This window comes from Oscarella lobularis, chromosome 11 (genome assembly GCF_947507565.1).
Source record: "Oscarella lobularis chromosome 11, ooOscLobu1.1, whole genome shotgun sequence".
Taxonomy (NCBI): domain Eukaryota; kingdom Metazoa; phylum Porifera; class Homoscleromorpha; order Homosclerophorida; family Oscarellidae; genus Oscarella; species Oscarella lobularis.
Window position 1 is genome coordinate 574812 of NC_089185.1, and position 15335 is coordinate 590146.

The 15335-nt window shown below is 46.6% G+C and overlaps 6 protein-coding genes across 8 annotated transcripts; 3 read left to right on the forward strand and 3 right to left on the reverse strand.

Moving 5' to 3' along the window:
• Positions 1-921: 921 nt before the first annotated feature.
• LOC136192611 (protein AAR2 homolog) lies at positions 922-2471 on the forward strand. Its single transcript, XM_065981259.1, is given in 9 exon segments — positions 922-1095; positions 1143-1209; positions 1260-1344; positions 1397-1496; positions 1547-1806; positions 1855-1914; positions 1967-2065; positions 2112-2200; positions 2256-2471. Coding segments are annotated over 9 exon segments (1077 nt in total). The 5' UTR covers positions 922-928; the 3' UTR covers positions 2406-2471.
• On the reverse strand, positions 2379-6495 carry LOC136192608 (polyphosphoinositide phosphatase-like). The gene is made up of 25 exons (XM_065981254.1): positions 6353-6495; positions 6199-6297; positions 6034-6145; positions 5922-5976; positions 5772-5873; positions 5670-5720; positions 5390-5616; positions 5231-5331; positions 5054-5179; positions 4963-4999; positions 4814-4911; positions 4629-4762; positions 4522-4567; positions 4404-4474; positions 4300-4354; positions 4149-4238; positions 4038-4096; positions 3913-3987; positions 3764-3855; positions 3498-3704; positions 3282-3441; positions 3160-3228; positions 2925-3102; positions 2709-2869; positions 2379-2654 (listed from the first exon to the last, which is right to left on the reverse strand). Exons 1-25 carry the CDS (start codon positions 6410-6412, stop codon positions 2468-2470), a joined length of 2652 nt encoding a protein of 883 aa, XP_065837326.1. The 5' UTR covers positions 6413-6495; the 3' UTR covers positions 2379-2467.
• On the forward strand, positions 6450-8417 carry LOC136192610 (peptidyl-prolyl cis-trans isomerase FKBP4-like). Its single transcript, XM_065981257.1, has 8 exons — positions 6450-6726; positions 6797-7054; positions 7106-7174; positions 7229-7407; positions 7460-7543; positions 7609-7788; positions 7839-7889; positions 7948-8417. The coding sequence occupies exons 1-8, from the start codon at positions 6462-6464 to the stop codon at positions 8251-8253; spliced, it is 1392 nt and encodes a 463-aa protein (XP_065837329.1). The 5' UTR covers positions 6450-6461; the 3' UTR covers positions 8254-8417.
• LOC136192609 (mucosa-associated lymphoid tissue lymphoma translocation protein 1 homolog) lies at positions 8250-10834 on the reverse strand. 2 transcript variants are annotated; one of them, XM_065981256.1, is made up of 13 exons: positions 10521-10834; positions 10407-10448; positions 10190-10354; positions 10022-10140; positions 9903-9972; positions 9569-9779; positions 9422-9508; positions 9228-9367; positions 9068-9172; positions 8848-9017; positions 8699-8788; positions 8419-8641; positions 8250-8370 (listed from the first exon to the last, which is right to left on the reverse strand). In XM_065981256.1, the coding sequence occupies exons 1-12, from the start codon at positions 10822-10824 to the stop codon at positions 8435-8437; spliced, it is 1710 nt and encodes a 569-aa protein (XP_065837328.1). In that variant the 5' UTR covers positions 10825-10834; the 3' UTR covers positions 8250-8370; positions 8419-8434. The 2 variants fall into 2 exon arrangements, with proteins under 2 accessions (XP_065837328.1, XP_065837327.1); XM_065981255.1 differs by having other exon boundaries at positions 8250-8641.
• Positions 10835-10894: 60 nt separating this feature from the next.
• LOC136193018 (uncharacterized) lies at positions 10895-11905 on the forward strand. The gene has a single exon (XM_065981807.1). The coding sequence runs from the start codon at positions 10895-10897 to the stop codon at positions 11903-11905; it is 1011 nt and encodes a 336-aa protein (XP_065837879.1).
• Positions 11906-11937: 32 nt separating this feature from the next.
• LOC136192593 (phosphatidylinositol-binding clathrin assembly protein LAP-like) lies at positions 11938-15285 on the reverse strand. Of its 2 annotated transcripts, none has more exons than XM_065981237.1 (18): positions 15095-15285; positions 14853-14995; positions 14503-14578; positions 14344-14446; positions 14243-14282; positions 14129-14185; positions 14017-14076; positions 13911-13962; positions 13746-13852; positions 13653-13694; positions 13525-13604; positions 13286-13469; positions 13060-13231; positions 12776-13009; positions 12685-12724; positions 12519-12621; positions 12380-12469; positions 11938-12323 (listed from the first exon to the last, which is right to left on the reverse strand). In XM_065981237.1, exons 1-18 carry the CDS (start codon positions 15213-15215, stop codon positions 12075-12077), a joined length of 1953 nt encoding a protein of 650 aa, XP_065837309.1. In that variant the 5' UTR covers positions 15216-15285; the 3' UTR covers positions 11938-12074. The 2 variants fall into 2 exon arrangements, with proteins under 2 accessions (XP_065837309.1, XP_065837308.1); XM_065981236.1 differs by having other exon boundaries at positions 13286-13472.
• Positions 15286-15335: the final 50 nt, after the last annotated feature.

The window sequence follows — 15335 nt, forward strand, 5'->3', positions numbered from 1 at the left end:
GCTGTGACGCATCTCGCTGGTCTTCTTGTCGGAGATCTCCTCGACAAACTTCTCGCGAGAGGGCTTCTGACTGAAAGCCAGTACAACAATTATGTGTTCCACGTTTTGAGAAGAGAGTCGGAGGAAAATGCCGCTCGACACCTTCTCAGGATATTGAGGAGATGCCCTGCTCCTTCCTTTGATCAATTCTGTAAAATTCTATTGGAGATCGAAGGAGGTCTATTTCTTCATCAATGCCTAACAGACGAGAGAGCCCAGTGTGGGAGGAACTGGGTGTTTTGGGCTATGATAGTAGCTTCAATTGCTGTTAGCATTGGCATTTACTGGTGTGTAAACCTGCTATCAAAGTCAACAGAGCCGCCATCAAACCCACCACCAGACCCGCCATCAGAGCCGCCAGAACCAACCACACGGGCCACACCACCAACTTCACACCCTGGCAGCTGTGAAAAAATCGTCATGGAAACTTTGGAGGTCAATCCCGACGCTCTTGCTAGTTCTCACCCCCATGAAATTCACAGTCAAATCACGTTGTTTGATCGTACCATTTACATTGTTGTTAAGGCTTATATGTTTCCCGATATGTTTAAACTGTGGTTTCAAGCAGACATTCTGGACATCTTCAAAAGAAAAAACAACGTCGGAGCGGAGAGCTTAATAAGCAAGGAAGACGCAGCTACAAAAGGACTCATTAAGTTTTGTCAAAAGTTTAGAGCTCTTTAGAACGTGTTTTTAATAAAATTTGCAACGGGGGATGCGCAGCTCAGCCATTTGGGTGTCAAAAAATTTGATTTTGATCCATTGGCTACAACAGGTGAAGCCCCATCTGTAAACAACGGTCTTGGGCATAGAATCGGTGCTAAACGCCGTCAGACGAAAAGCGAACGTCGTAAATATTTGTCAGTCGCGTGCGCTAAGACACAGCTCAATGGACCAAGATGTGGCGAAGAAGCTCTTCTTTGAAGGAGCAACACTGCTAGTCTTGGACATGCCTATTGGAAGCGAATTTGGAATCGACTACAATGCGTGGAAAACGGGAGAAATGTTTCGGGGCGTGAAAATGATTCCCCACGGCCTTCACTTCGTCTATTTCAGGCAGAAACTATGTAAACAAAAGAAAAATATATGAATATGCTCTTTAGTGCCGTAGATAGTACGGGACAGACTGCTCCTAGAACAGGATTTTTCCATTTCTTTAGCAGGAAAGAGGTCAATTCATAGGACAGAATACATTGTATCCATTTTACTCTCACTGATAGATACTGATTAAAAAGTGGAATAAAAGGACCGAAGATTTGGATGATGCATTGGTTACAGATGAGGACGTCCAACGCTATCGTTCTGGTCTGTCTTAGTTGTAGCCCCATATGTACTTAGATAAACACATCATATGCAGGACTCCAAGATCTAGACAAGCACTTGGGACCCTATCCGTATGACTCTATGAAAACGTGGGTGGCATTGACCAATCACATTTCTGAACCTCTACTAAAAACGTATGCTCGAGGGGCTCAAAGTGATAAGACTGGGGCTACCGTCTATCTAGACTACAGCCACTCTGTGGCAAGATACTATCTGTCACTCAAGTGGACAGTGCTAAAGAGAGGTAAATAGCAAATGAAATTGGCCGGAATATTGTATGCTGCTTCAGTGATGAAGCTACGCCTGTTCCCGCTACGCAGTTGAGGTTCTCAGCTGTGTCTGAGAAACTTTCCCCACCTGGATCAAGTCCAGCTGAAGTCACTCAACACGCACTCGATCAAACTTACTCGTTGGAAATCTTGCTGAGAGATTCCTACGACAACAGTAGTCAGCATCTAAATCTGAAATTAGGTAACTTTTAATTTTTTGTAGACTATAAAAGCGTACTGGGAGAACTTCAATTTGCCTTCGTTTGCTTTCTCATTGGCCATGGTAAAGCATTTCTTTTGCTTAGTGTTCTCTCTGGTGACGTGTTCAATTATAGTTTACGATGCATTTGAACACTGGAAAAAGTTGGCTCGTTTGTTGTGTTCGTGCGATCGAGCACTCTCATTGTACACGGACCTTTATATGGGATTCATAGGTACACCTACCTGAATTTTTGCATCGAATAACTTTTTCGTTGACAGGGGCCCTCCATTTTCAAGTCAAAGAAATTCCCAACGATTTTTTCGTTGACATCGTTGAAAAGGAGAACTTTCTTACCACGACGTTACAGGTTGGAATCTCTCTCTCGTTTTGAAATAAACGTTTGCTTTTACTGTCTTCTGTAGGTTTTCTTTTCTTTTCTTGAAGAGTCCTCCGTCGTTCATCCCAAACTAAAGAGAAGAGGATTGCAATTTCGAAAACACCTAACCGAAAAATTCAAGTGGGATTTCACGCTGGAACCGGACGACTGCGCGCCAGCTGTAGTCGAATTATAACAATACACGTTAGATAATTTATACAAAAAATGTCTGAACGTACTGTACAACACGCGAATACCTCAGCTCTGCGATTTCCGCAACAGTAATTCCGTTCTAGCGTACTGCCGTTTGTCGTTTTGTACTGGCTCTCTTGGTCCGCCTTGGGCGACGTTGACTGCGTGCCTATAAGCCGCCACGGAGCGACGGCTGACTTCTGGCATAATGACGCGATATAGGCTATCGGCAGAGAAGTACTGACTTGGAGTACTGCATAACAAAAGGCTTTAGCCTTTGCAAGAAAGAAGGGAATTGATCGCTTACAAATTAGCAAGCTGCTGATGTATAGTATTCATCACCACTTTCTCAGACGTCTTTTTGTCAGCCAAAGTACCAATCTGACTGAACCTTCGGTATAAATCCACGTCAGCGTGACTAGAATTTCTGATTTCGACGCCGTAGTAAGTTTTCATAGAATAGTCCTCCTACATAAGAAAGCAGAATCTCGCAGCAAAGAGACGAATGCAAGTGAAGACTAACCGTGAGAGATGATTGCCTTTCGTCAGTTGGAAGCGACAGCTTCGTATAGCTCCGTACGTCGTCCTTGTCTCCGCAATCGTCGCTGCTGCCGCCTCCTTCGCTTTCCGACGTATTGTCATCGGTTATCAGCGAAGGATGGGCTGCAACAGTCTTCCGTGCAGCGGCGTCAGATACGTGCCTTAACGTATTAATTAATGTCATCAACGACATTCTCTCAAAACACTACTCTATTCACTTCTCGTGGTGGTGACGAGCTCTGATGACAAATGGACTGACGTCCGTTGCATCCGCTGGCATGTAGTTTCTAAAAGTTCGTCAATGAGATTTTTCCATTACATAGTTTCTGTCCTACTGTACTTGCGTGTGCTGTTCATATCGTCCATGTAGAATTCCTTTTCGAAAAAAGTCATCTTCGTCGGTTCGTAGAATTCTTCGAATAGGCCCGAAGAGGAGCACCTTTCCACTAGCTGCAAATTCTTTGCAAGGCGCAACTCCTTTTTATCCATCCGCTTCTTCACTGAAAACGCTTTTTTTCAACAAAAAAATGCTCTCGGGTAAGACTGACAGACATACCTTTGGGAGGAAACGGAAAGGGAAGGCAACGAGTGCTGCTGTCTCCAAACCAGCAAGTGTAGCTCGGCAAATTTGTCGATTCAGAAACGCCCGTCACCAACTTGTGATGAAGATAATAGTCAGTAGGCAGTTCCCAGACATGGGGTCGGCCTGCTTTGGGTTGAAAGACGCCGAGAAATACGTTGATGCCCATCTGCTTGTCAAAATCTACGTAACAGGGGATAAAGATGCAGGGAGAGGAGAGAGAGAAAGCGGGGCTTGCTGACCAGTAAAGGCGTTGCTGTAGTATCGAGATACTGAGTTGAGAATGTCTCGCGATTGAAGTGCCCAAGGGGATGCCTTACGATACGTCCGTATACTTCAAAAAAGATATACAATTTAAAGCAAGTGCTGTCTGCGAGAACCGGTCAGTTACGAGTGAACTAGTTGAGATCCTCCGTACTGTAGAGCGATAGTATCGCCGTGCGCTTCAAAAATACCCTCAAACAGCCTGCAATAAATGCTTAGTATGAGCAGGTCTCAATTGTGTGCGGATTCTACCTCATGATGTCGCTTTCAAACGGAAGCTGGTGGTCGTCAATAATTCCGAGAGAGCGTAGCTGGGGAGGGAGAAATCGGGCGCATTAGTTTAAATGCACCAGTCCATTGTACCTGATAACCCAGAGCTTGTCTGTGTATCATGAACTGAGCCGTATTCGTTCTGTCAATGCAATCGACGCAGTTCAGTCGAGAAATGCCAGTCTTTAAGACAAGCAAACAATTCTTTAATTGACAGATCACGTTTTTACAAATGAATTGAAACCTGAAAGCGCCACGACTTTGAATCGCTGTACTTATCCCTTCCCATTTTGTTTCCACTAGGCAGAGAAATCTGACGCTCTCAGCATCAATCTCTTTAGTACCAACCTTTTGTCTTTACTCATCTGGTTGCAATAAAGTTCTCTGCCATTATGAAAAAAGCCGGTTTTTCGAACAATCTACACAAGATTAGTTCTAAACGAGAATCGCTCTATACACGCAATACCCCTTCGGCCATCTCCTCCAATTTGTCGATAACCCGAGATTGATGACTAAATGCCACACAGTCAAAACGCATTAGAGAAACGAGCCCCCCCCGCAGTCGGCACGCACGTTTTTCGAAAGCGAGCCATATCCCACGCTGTGTACTCAATTTTGTGTTCCGGTGCAAGAAACTGATTCAAATACTCTATAACGGGCTTGAGTTCCGTGCTCAAAATCGATTCACGAGGACGCCTTTCATTTTTCTTCAATCTCACATATTGACAAACGAACAAATATAAATAGGTGTTGCCTACCTTGGCAAGATTGAAAACCATGATGGGAGAACCGTATCGTTCGAAGAGCTCGCAAAAATGCTGAGCGGCCAGAGAACCAAAGGGATCAGGACGATCGACTGCAGCACACAAAGTGAGTCAATGCAAAAAGCAAATATATATGACCTTACTTCTAATCTGGGGCTTGGGAACCATGCCGTTATAGTCCTAAATACTAGGTTACTGCACGGCAGTACGAACCCCTTTGGCTGCCTAGCCTACCTGAGACCAGGGTAGAGGAACTGATCCGCGAAGGGTGACGTACGAAGTAAAATGTCCACTTGTCAGTGTCAATGAAAAGGCAACGGAGGCAATCACTTCCGTTTCGACTTCGTTGGCAACGTTTCCCTGAAGCAAAGAGCGTCTACATTCTTAGGACAAAAAGTAAGACATCCTTACTTGGTCATTAGATCCTCTCTTTAGAAAACGCGTTCCAGCATAGAGCCTAGACCGTCTGGCAATGACAGTCAGGTAAAGAGGACAGCTATAGACAGGAACGTCTGTAGAAGAAACGAGTCCTATAGCCTCATTTTGATCAATCGATCAATCGAGACGTACACGCCTGCTGAATGTATCCATGAATGACCGGAATAATCCATTCGGGTATTGCCTTGCGAGCTGGCTTCATTAGGTAATCGTTCCAAACGTATTTCGGGCAATTATTCAATCGCGTTCGAGCAAGAGAGCGCGCCTTTCGGTTCACGGCCGAGTCGGCGTCCGAAGCAGTGAACGTCGCGTTCACGTGCATATTGTACTGAAGCGTGCTTGTCAAGTCGTACGTGTAGCTAAATCGCGCTTTTTAGTGGCGCCTCGTTTCATCCCAAAGCGTTCACCATACCTGAAATAAAAATTGCTGGACAAATCTACGTTTTGGAAGATTTTCAAATATCTAAAGACGGTGGGTGATATGTGAGAAATAAGATCTGCTCACATGACATACCTAGATTCGTCTGAGTGCGATACGCGCACTGAACTGCAAGGAATAGGAAGAATAGCCGTGTCCTCAATTTTGTACACGGCATGAGAACCAATATACGCAATCCTATTAATTAATTAATTAATTAATTAATTAATTAACTCAGATTCGTACCGTTTTCTTTCTGTTATTAGAACAATGTAATACCCTTCGAAAAATCGAACAAATCCTTGAAAAATCAAGTTGGAAATAATGCCACATTTTGAAAAACTTTGACTACGGTTACCCAAAATTCCGTAGGCCGACACTTTCTTGCTCATCCGAAGACTCTTGCTAGCCTGATGCCCATCGTATATGCGATTCAACAATTCGGTCATTTCGCTCTTTTCGTAAATTGTCTGCGAAGAAATTAACGTTGGAAATCGATATTTGCTTTTTCTTCTCTCGTTGCCTTGTCTTCTGTGATGTTTAGCTCGAAGGGCTCGGTGCGATCGATTTTGAGAATGCGAAAGCATCGGTCTGCTGCGTCCGTCCCCACCAAGAAGTACTTCTACGAAAAAAAGGGAGGCTTCTAGCGTAAGAGCTGTGAACGACGCGTGTCGTACCGCTTTCGTTTCGTACAAAACGAAATTCTGGAGAGTGGGGTAGGCGGGGCACAATTCCATGGAGATGTACAGAAGTTTCTGGAAGTCACGCGCGCTAGTCCTCTTCCAAATGGCCGACGCCGATTCTGCGACTATAGAAACGGCCGAGGTGCCCCCGCCAATGAACGACAAACCGAGCGAAGATCTCGGCGAAGACATATCGACAGAGAAGAACGGCGGCCTTTACAAAAAGATCCTCAGAGAGGGATCGGGCGACTACACGACGCCTCCCGGAAGCACAGCCATCGTCCACTACGTGGGTCAACTCACAGACGGCACGACTTTTGACTCGAGCCGAGAGCGCAAGGAACCGTTCGAATTCAGTCTCGGCGAAGGTAAGTAGGAGAAGATTAGACGGCCACGTGGTCAGAGGGGGGCGGGAGACTCACTGATAGATATGTTTAGGAAAAGTTATCAAGGGATGGGATGTCGGTGTCGCGACGATGAAGAAAGGCGAATTGGCCGTGCTGACGTGTTCGCCCGAGTACGGCTACGGCGAGAACGGCTCGCCGCCGAAAATTCCGCCCAATGCCACGTTGAAGTTCGAAGTCGAGGTGATCGATTGGAAAGCGACTGACGTCACCGACGACGGCGGAGTCAAAATGGTTGTTTTGAAAAAAGGCGAGGGCTATGAGAAGCCGCATGATCAGGCCGAAGTGAAAGGTCGGGCAATGGTGCTTCGATTGGGGGAGACATGACATCGATTATGTCTAGTTCACATTGTTGGTAAACACGACGGAAGAGTGTTTGAAGATCGCCACGTGGAATTCCACATGGGATCAGGTCCGCGTTTTATAAGTAATTATACGTCGTTTTGCATGCGAAGCTGTTGTGTAGGCGAGGACTCCGGCGTTGTCGAGGGCATTGAGCTTGCTCTGGAGAAGATGACGAAGGATGAGAAGGCTTTGGTGACTGTGAAACCGAAGTACGGTTACGGATCAGCCGGTTCGGCTGAGCACGGCATTCCGGCTGATGCTATTCTTGAATACGTTATTCATTTGACTGACTTTGTCAAAGTAAGGGCCGGTGGAGGGGCGTGAATGTTTTCTCTATGTCGCTTGGGTTTAGGCAAAGGAACTTTATTCTATGAGTTTTGAGGAGAAGATGGAAGCCTGTAAAACGGCGAAGGAAAAGGGGAATGAATTTTTTAAGGTGCTGATTTTACTCTGTGTATTTTTTTTCCTGATCTAAACGAGATTCTTGCGCGTTGTGTTTAGTCCGGTGCCTATCATCGAGCCGTGAAGGAATACAAGCGAATTGACAAAATTTTTGATTCGTTGTATGAGGAGAAAGAGAAGGAGGATGCTAAGCCGATTCATCTTGCCGGTTTTCTTAATCTGGCCGCTTGTCACCTAAAACTAAACGATCACTTAGAAGCAGCGAAAGCGTGCGACAAGGTACGAGTTAGTCAACTAATCAATCGAATTTCCTACCGGACTCGTTTCAGGCGATTGAATTGGATGGAGAGAACGTAAAGGCGCATTTTAGAAGAGGCCAAGTGAGTTTTACTGTAAATTTTCTCTCCTTTTTTCTCAGTCACTGTCTTTTTGCCAAAGGCTCGGCTTGTCCTTCAAGATTTCAGTGACGCTAAAGCGGATTTCAAAAAGGTGCTCCAGCTGGATCCCAAGAATAGAGCGGCTCGAGATCAGCTGGTAGTAGTTAATCAGAAAACAGCACAAGTGGCCGCAAAAGAACGCCAACTCTACTCTCGAATGTTCAAGATGTCTAAAGACGACAAGCCAGTGACGACGTCAAATGCTCAAACGGAAAGTAAGGAAACAAAAGACGAGAAAAAGGAGGAGGAGGAGGAGGCCAAAGTCGACAGCGAGAATCAGCCTGCTACAGGAACGGTCGAAGCTTGATATTGTGACGACTTCTCCTTGGTTGTGACACTGTCTACCTATTTGTCTGTGTCTGTGCTACTTTTGTATTAGCGCTCCACTGTCTTCTTTCTCTGTGCCTGTGACCGTTGGTTTGATCTTAGAAGAAGAAGAGTCTTAGTATAAAAAAGTTGAGACTTCGAAAACCTTTGTGGTATATAAATCACGTCTGGCTTAGTGAAGAAGAGACGTCCGATAATTCGGTGTTTGCCATCCACCAATCCAATTCGCCGATCATTGCGCAAAGGGGCTCCTCTAGGTTGACTTCAATATTATGGGTCTCCGGAACCATTTGAACTCCGGGCTGTGGTGGATCCAAGACTTCGCGATAAGACATTGCCAAGGTAAGCTTGAAAGGATTATTTGCTTCCTGAATTAAACATACTGATTTAATTGAAAGTTTCTCATTGGCATTGGTTTGTCCTACCAAACGTTGGATGTGATGAAGCTCCATTTCCACCACGTAAGTTGAAGCCTTATCCGGTCCCTTCTGCGTTACAACCTTAGCTTCGATTCTCTTTAAAAGTTCGAGAATAGGATATAACGTATTCAGATCAGTGTCTTCCTGTCACTTGCCTTATTGCTAACTCCAGCCGGACGCAGACGGAAATCTTCAATACGAAACGAATTCTTGTTTGCAATGAAAAACGTCACCCGAAGAACGTTGCCAAATGTGGGACAAAACATGAGCTTCAGGCTAAATCCCTTGACTGTTAGATGCTTTTCATGGCTGGCCAATGAAAGACCTAATCAAAAAACGTACGTACGGTTACCTATTTCATTTGCCTTATCTTACTGGTGAGTTCTGGTGGTCCAGGTACGCGATCAGTCAATTTGCAATCTCTTATTAAATTTATCATCACAGCTGGAACTTGAACGGGACCACGCTCTCTCAGAATATCTGCAAATCTGATGTATAAGAAGAAGAACAAGAACTGCAGTTGCATTGTGCATACCTTGAGAAGCGAGTTTAAGAATTCGCTCAACCGGTTCGTCTTGTCGCAAATACTTCTTCAAACTACTCACGTAGACACTGTTCCTTGAAGGTAACTCTGCCAGAGGCGATTTTGGTTCAAAAGCTTTCATTGCTCGAGACCTAGAGACGGGAGGTGAACACTCTGTGGGAAAAAAACGCTGCCGTAGCACGCACGTTGAATATGCAAAGACGGTGTTCCCTCTGGCTCTGAGATTGATGGAGCGTCGAGTAGCACGCCCTTCATCGCTGTTTCCACTTAGACTAAAAAGATAATAAAGCAAGACGTGCACAGAATAATATTGTTGAGAGAGCTTTTAGTACCGTTTTCTGCACGTGTCGACTATGATGAGATTCATTGCGGTATTACACTCCTGAATTGTGTCCAACACGGTCTCCTGCAACGGAATGCACTCGTCTGGTTGGGGTGGAGAAAATGAAGCGTCGACTGGCATAAGAAACGTCTCGGGCTCTCGGCGATGAAATCCCTCAAAGCCGTGGCCAGCAAAAAAGAAGACGACGTACACGTGAGGTTCTATAAAGATAGAGATAGAGTAGCTGCAATTAAAACATTATCCAATCATTAATTGCTTATTTGTTTGAAGAACGACAAAAAAAAGCCGGTGTGTATTGGTACCAATTGTGAGTGCTATCTTACTCAGTTGCATTGTGAAAGCGATAATGGCTCGGCAAAACTCCTCCTTTGTCAAATCAACCAGATCGAAAACCTGGTAACAATGAATGCGTTTCGTTTCTGCATGCCCCAAACATCTGCACCTTGAATCCCAGCTCTTTTAGCTCTCTTTTTAGGTCTTTTACGTCAAGATGTGGCGTATTTAGCTGCCAAGGAGGACCATAATTTTGGTTTCCAATCAAAAGAGCGACCTTTCCTTGAACTAGAAAGCACACCTTCAAAAAGTCTCAACACGAGAAAATTCGTCTAACCTGGCCTGTCAAGATCCTCTTTCCTAATGCAAGTGTTCAAAAAAGTATCGTCATCGTCATCGTCGTCGTCGTCGTCATCTTCATCATCATCATCGTCCTGATGATAAGTTTCTTCTACTGGTGCCGAAGGTGTTGGAAATGCATGAGGTTGAGCCAAAGATGAAACTAAATTGAAAGCAGATGAAATCGAAATGGCATAGTGCGAAGGAATTCTCACAGTTTTCCATACTTTCCTCGTACGAGGGCGGGAAATGAACATCTACAAAGAAACTGAATGGTGATACCGAAGGGAGGAGCTTACATATCGAAAGTAGGAGGAGCCTCGTTGTACCTATTCTCAGATATTTCTCGATTACTTCCATGACGTCTTCTCTCTGCATTGTGCGAAGGATTTCGTACAGTTCGAAAAGCGTCATTTGGGGATGCAACGTCAGATGATGTCTCAGGACGTACTCGCACGGATTTCTTTCTCGCTGCTCGATCAATTGGATTTCACGCCATCCGAATAATCCTAAATGATCTGCGAGCGTTCTCCAGTCCTTTCCTTCAAGTCGCAGGTTGAGAAAATTAAAGAGTTTATTTCTCGCATCGTGGCAGTGATCCAGGAAGTCGGAGAGAAGTCTCGCCTGCGCCATAAAGGTACTTTTTTTGCGAACCTAACGCACACTACCGGTAGTCGGAAAGGCGTGGCTGTCCTCGGAATCAATGACCAGCGAAGTGCGTCCGTTGCGTTCGGACGAATTGGAGAACTGGTTCGACTTTCTCGCCCGCGCTTTTGCCGAGAAGGGAACACCGAGAACCTACTTCGTATCCCACGTGAAAAACGATCCGTGGATGGACGTTGGCGGCGTTCTGGGAGCATTTTGCGACGAAGGAACACTCGCAAGCACTCTCCGCATCTTCGTGCGAAGAACCTACATTAACGGAAGCGCTCATTTGACGGGCGGCATAGGAGAAGTGAGCACGCATCCGTCGTACAGAAATCGAGGATTGAGTGCCGCGCTTCTGAGCGAGGCACTCGAGTGGATGAACGCGAGGTCCTATTCCCTTTCCATGCTCCACTCGTCCCGTCTACCCATTCGGCAAATATACGCTCGTCGCGGTTGGAAAACGGTTCCCGTTCAGTACACTACAGCGAGGATTTCTAAGATTCTTCTCAAATCCCAAAGGTCCTCGTTTTTGCTGGATTTTCACAATGGGGAGCACGTCAAGATGATTATGGAGTTGTATCTGAAAAAAGCTCCCATTTTGAATGGAGCTATTGTGAGGGATAGTGAGGACTACTGGCGATTATGGATCCAGCACGAGATGAATAGACGTTCAGCAATTGCAATTGGCTTGGCTGCTGCAGAAAAATCCTCGATCTTGATCTCGTACATCATTGCTGGGTTGCAGTCTTCAGGTGGCGTTGAAGTCTACGAGTACATCAGTGAAAGAAACGACAAAGGCACCTATTTGTCTCTACTGCATGACGTTGTGATGCGCTTGAATGACGGCGGCGTTTCACTGGAAGTGACTTCACCTGACTGCATGGTGCCACGTGCCTGGGTGGAGAGTTTTTCCGACGAGTGCTGCAGTAGCAAGGACGAGGGGTGCATGTATCGAATAATAGGCCGTCCAGAGAACTCAGCAGTTGAAAATTTCGTAAATCAAAGATTCACGCCCACCACAGGAGAAATTCCCAAGACGATGTTTTCTAAATTAGACTCAATTTAGAAGGGTTGCGCGATCCCAGTACAGTAACTAAATGCATACTGAAGAATCAATATGTTGATAGAAAACACAACACGGCAAGGCGCTGGCTGACTAGTGACCAAAAATCAAGCCAAAAGCGAAAGTTCTAACATCAATGCTGTATAAAACGCATGCTTTATTCGCGTCTATGTCAAATCGGGCCAAACGGGTCTGATGGGCGCTGCTGCTGTGGCGGCGGCTGAGACATTCCCATCATCGATGGCTGACCGGAGAACGGCTGCTGCATTCCCATGCCAGCCGCCGGCCTCATTCCCATTCCCATTCCCATGCCCATGCCCATCCCCATACTTGGTTGTTGCATTCCCACTCCCATTCCCATGCCCATGCCCATGCTCGGCTGCTGCATGCCCATCGTATTATACATCGGTTGCCCTGGCGGCTGCGAAAACAAGGCGTGCCGTAAGCATATGAAAAACAATACGTCGAATACTTTACCCTCATTTGCATTTGAGGCTGGCCCACCTGCTGCGGAAAGTGGCCACCGTACAGAGGACTATTCCAATCGGCAGAACCACCTCCTCCCACCTATAAAGAGAATGTCGATCTGGTACTGTTAGTTCAAAAAGGAGCGTGCCTGCTGTTGTTGCTGTTGCTGCGTTGATCCTTGAGATATGAGAGGAGTCCAATTAGCGCCACCCGTTTTCTGCTTGTTGGGTTCTTTCCACTGATGTTGGGTTCTGTAAAAGAAATACGACGTAGCAATTACCTCTCTGAAGATCAATCGAGCGCTCTCGTTCTACTTTGGTGCGACACCAGTCGTAGTTCTGCTCAAGTTGAGATCTGCAGATGTGAATGACGTAAAAGAAATTCTTATACAGATAAATAAGAAACCTTCTATTGCTTGATTCAGTCCGCTGCTCAGATCTCCTCCAAGTCGCTTTTTCTGCGCTTCATCTGGTTGAGATGATAGCTGGCCAATTCTAACCGGTTCAAGGACATCTCCCAAGGCTGCAGCTGCAACTGACGGGGGAGCAGCAGCGGCGGCAGAAGGAGGAGCCGCAGCAGGAGCAGTGGTACTAGCAGAAAACTGGTCAAAATTGGCAGAAAAACCGCCACCACCTCCAGCTAAAATTACGTCTTCGCAAATGCCTGAAAAGAAGCTAATAAATATATACCTCCCCAGGAATTTGTTGCATTTCCAAACGGATCGAAGGTCTGCTGCGGTTGCTGTGCGGGAGTGGATTGAACCGCTGGCTGTTGAAGAATTGGTGCAGCTCCAAACGCCGAAGCCAAATCGGCCAAGTCGTTTGATCCCGTCTGCTGTTGCTGTTGCTGCTGTTGACGTTGCTACACGCGTCGACACTGAAAATTGCCCAGGCAAACCTATTTGAGAGGTCTCACTTTCAAAGCCAAAAGACGAGCCCGTTCTTCCTCCAGTTGTCGTTTCTTGATAGCAATTTGTTCGGGTGTCATTTTGGCACCTGCGGCTTCCGGAGCTGGAACCGTAGCGGAAGGAGCCTGCGCGACAACGGCGGGTCTGCCTCCGTCGGTTTCAGATCCCATATGAGCTTTCATCAAGACGTCACTGCTAAATTAGTCACTTCATTGAACTGAAGACCTACTACAAAATAAATATTTACGTCGGTAGACTTTCAACCTTTACTCCTTTTTCAAGGGCTCGTGCGTGTTCCTCCAGCGTCTCGAGAAGACTCCCCGGCGGCTACAATAGAAGTACACGTGACTTCCGCAAAGACAGGCGTCTTCCTACCTTTGTCAAGCTTGGCATCTCTTCCCTGTCGACGCCCACATCCTAAAACAAAGAATACTAACGGATACAAGGATGTGGTCACAATGTGGCCACCTCGGCGATCTTGATAAAGTCGCTGACACGATCCATGCGACCTAGAAATTTTCGATAGCTGCTAACCGCTTCTCTACATTGCATCCTTTTCAACTCGTAGAATTTCTCTGCAAAACAAAATGAAACGAATGTCACAGCCGCTATCGCAATTAATCCTATGTTTACCTAAGAGATTTATAATGGCATCATTGTAGCAGGCAAATAATTTGATCAAATCCTAGAAAAAGAAAAACGTTTTTTCAGCAGCTTTGCTGTGAAACGGCTGGGTCACCTTGAAGAGTACGAGGAAGGCGGCATTGATCACTCCATTAGTCAATTCAGATGATGTCACCTAGAAAAGAAAAACATGAAAAATTGCCTATAACTGATAAGAATCTACGTACGTCAACGGCCAGCAGGGCATCGAGCTGATTTTCCAGCACGGGAAGAGCCTTGAAGAGCTTCAGAAGAAAATAACGTGACATCGATATAAAGCAGAGAGAAATTCAACCGCGCACTTTTTGAGCGTCGACGGTTCGCAGGACGCCGTCTTCCTTCCTGTAGAGAGCGCCGATGACGAAAAAATGACGTCAGAAACAGATTCCCCCAACAAACTCACCCTCGTTTTATTCGACAAAAATCGTAGCCCATTTGCCTGTAAGAGAAGGCCTTCTGATTCAAATAGGCCGAATATCGTCGAATGAACGTCGACATGTCGCGAGCTAAAAAAAAAACAAAAAAGAAAGTCGCGAGGAGGAGCGAGGAGAGATCGTCTCACATTGAACGTTGCTTCGATCGAGAAAATTATCCAAAGAAAAGAGAGGCGTGCGCGAAGCCAAATATTGGATAAATCGCTGCGAAGGAGCAAAGGAGCGTTATTAGTTAGGATGCGCCCACCCCCGCTCGGCTCGGCCGCGCGGCCGCGCCCCTCTCTCGCTCCACTTTAGCACAAGGCCGGCGGTTTCGCGGCGGCGACGACGCAACCGGAGCGGAAAAGGCGCGCGCGCGCGCGCGCACCGGTACACGCGTGACTGAGACGCGAGTGTATTGCGACGATATCGTCGATTCGATGCGGATCCCACCCCCTGCGACGACGAATCGGAATTCTATCGAATTCTCTCCTCTCACCTCGTGTCCTCGAATCATGACGTTGTGGCAGGTGATGAGCGCTTTGAAGACGACGACCCAACTCGTGTTCTGCGATCTCGCGAACAGTTCGTCGCCGATTAGGGGCAGCGACTGGGTCGGATTGTGCGTGAGAGAGATGAGAACTGGGAATGCAAAGACGATTTGCGAACGACGCTCGGAAGCGGACGACGTGCAGCGCAGTGCGACGTTGCGTTGCGCTGCGCGACGGCGCATCGTCTCACCTTCGATGTGTTTGCGCTTGGGGCCGATTACTTCGTGGCTTGACGCTTTCGCGACGGTTCTTGCAACGGGTTGACCCGTCATGGCCAGCATGCCGGCCTGGATTTTGTCGACGACGGACATTGGCGACTCAAGGGGGGACGTGGGGAGACGTGGGGCCTTGTTTTAATCTTAGCCGGGACCTTTTCGCTGCGTTTAGCGTGCGTCGCAGACTACGTCGAGTTTTTTCACGTGCGACATTTT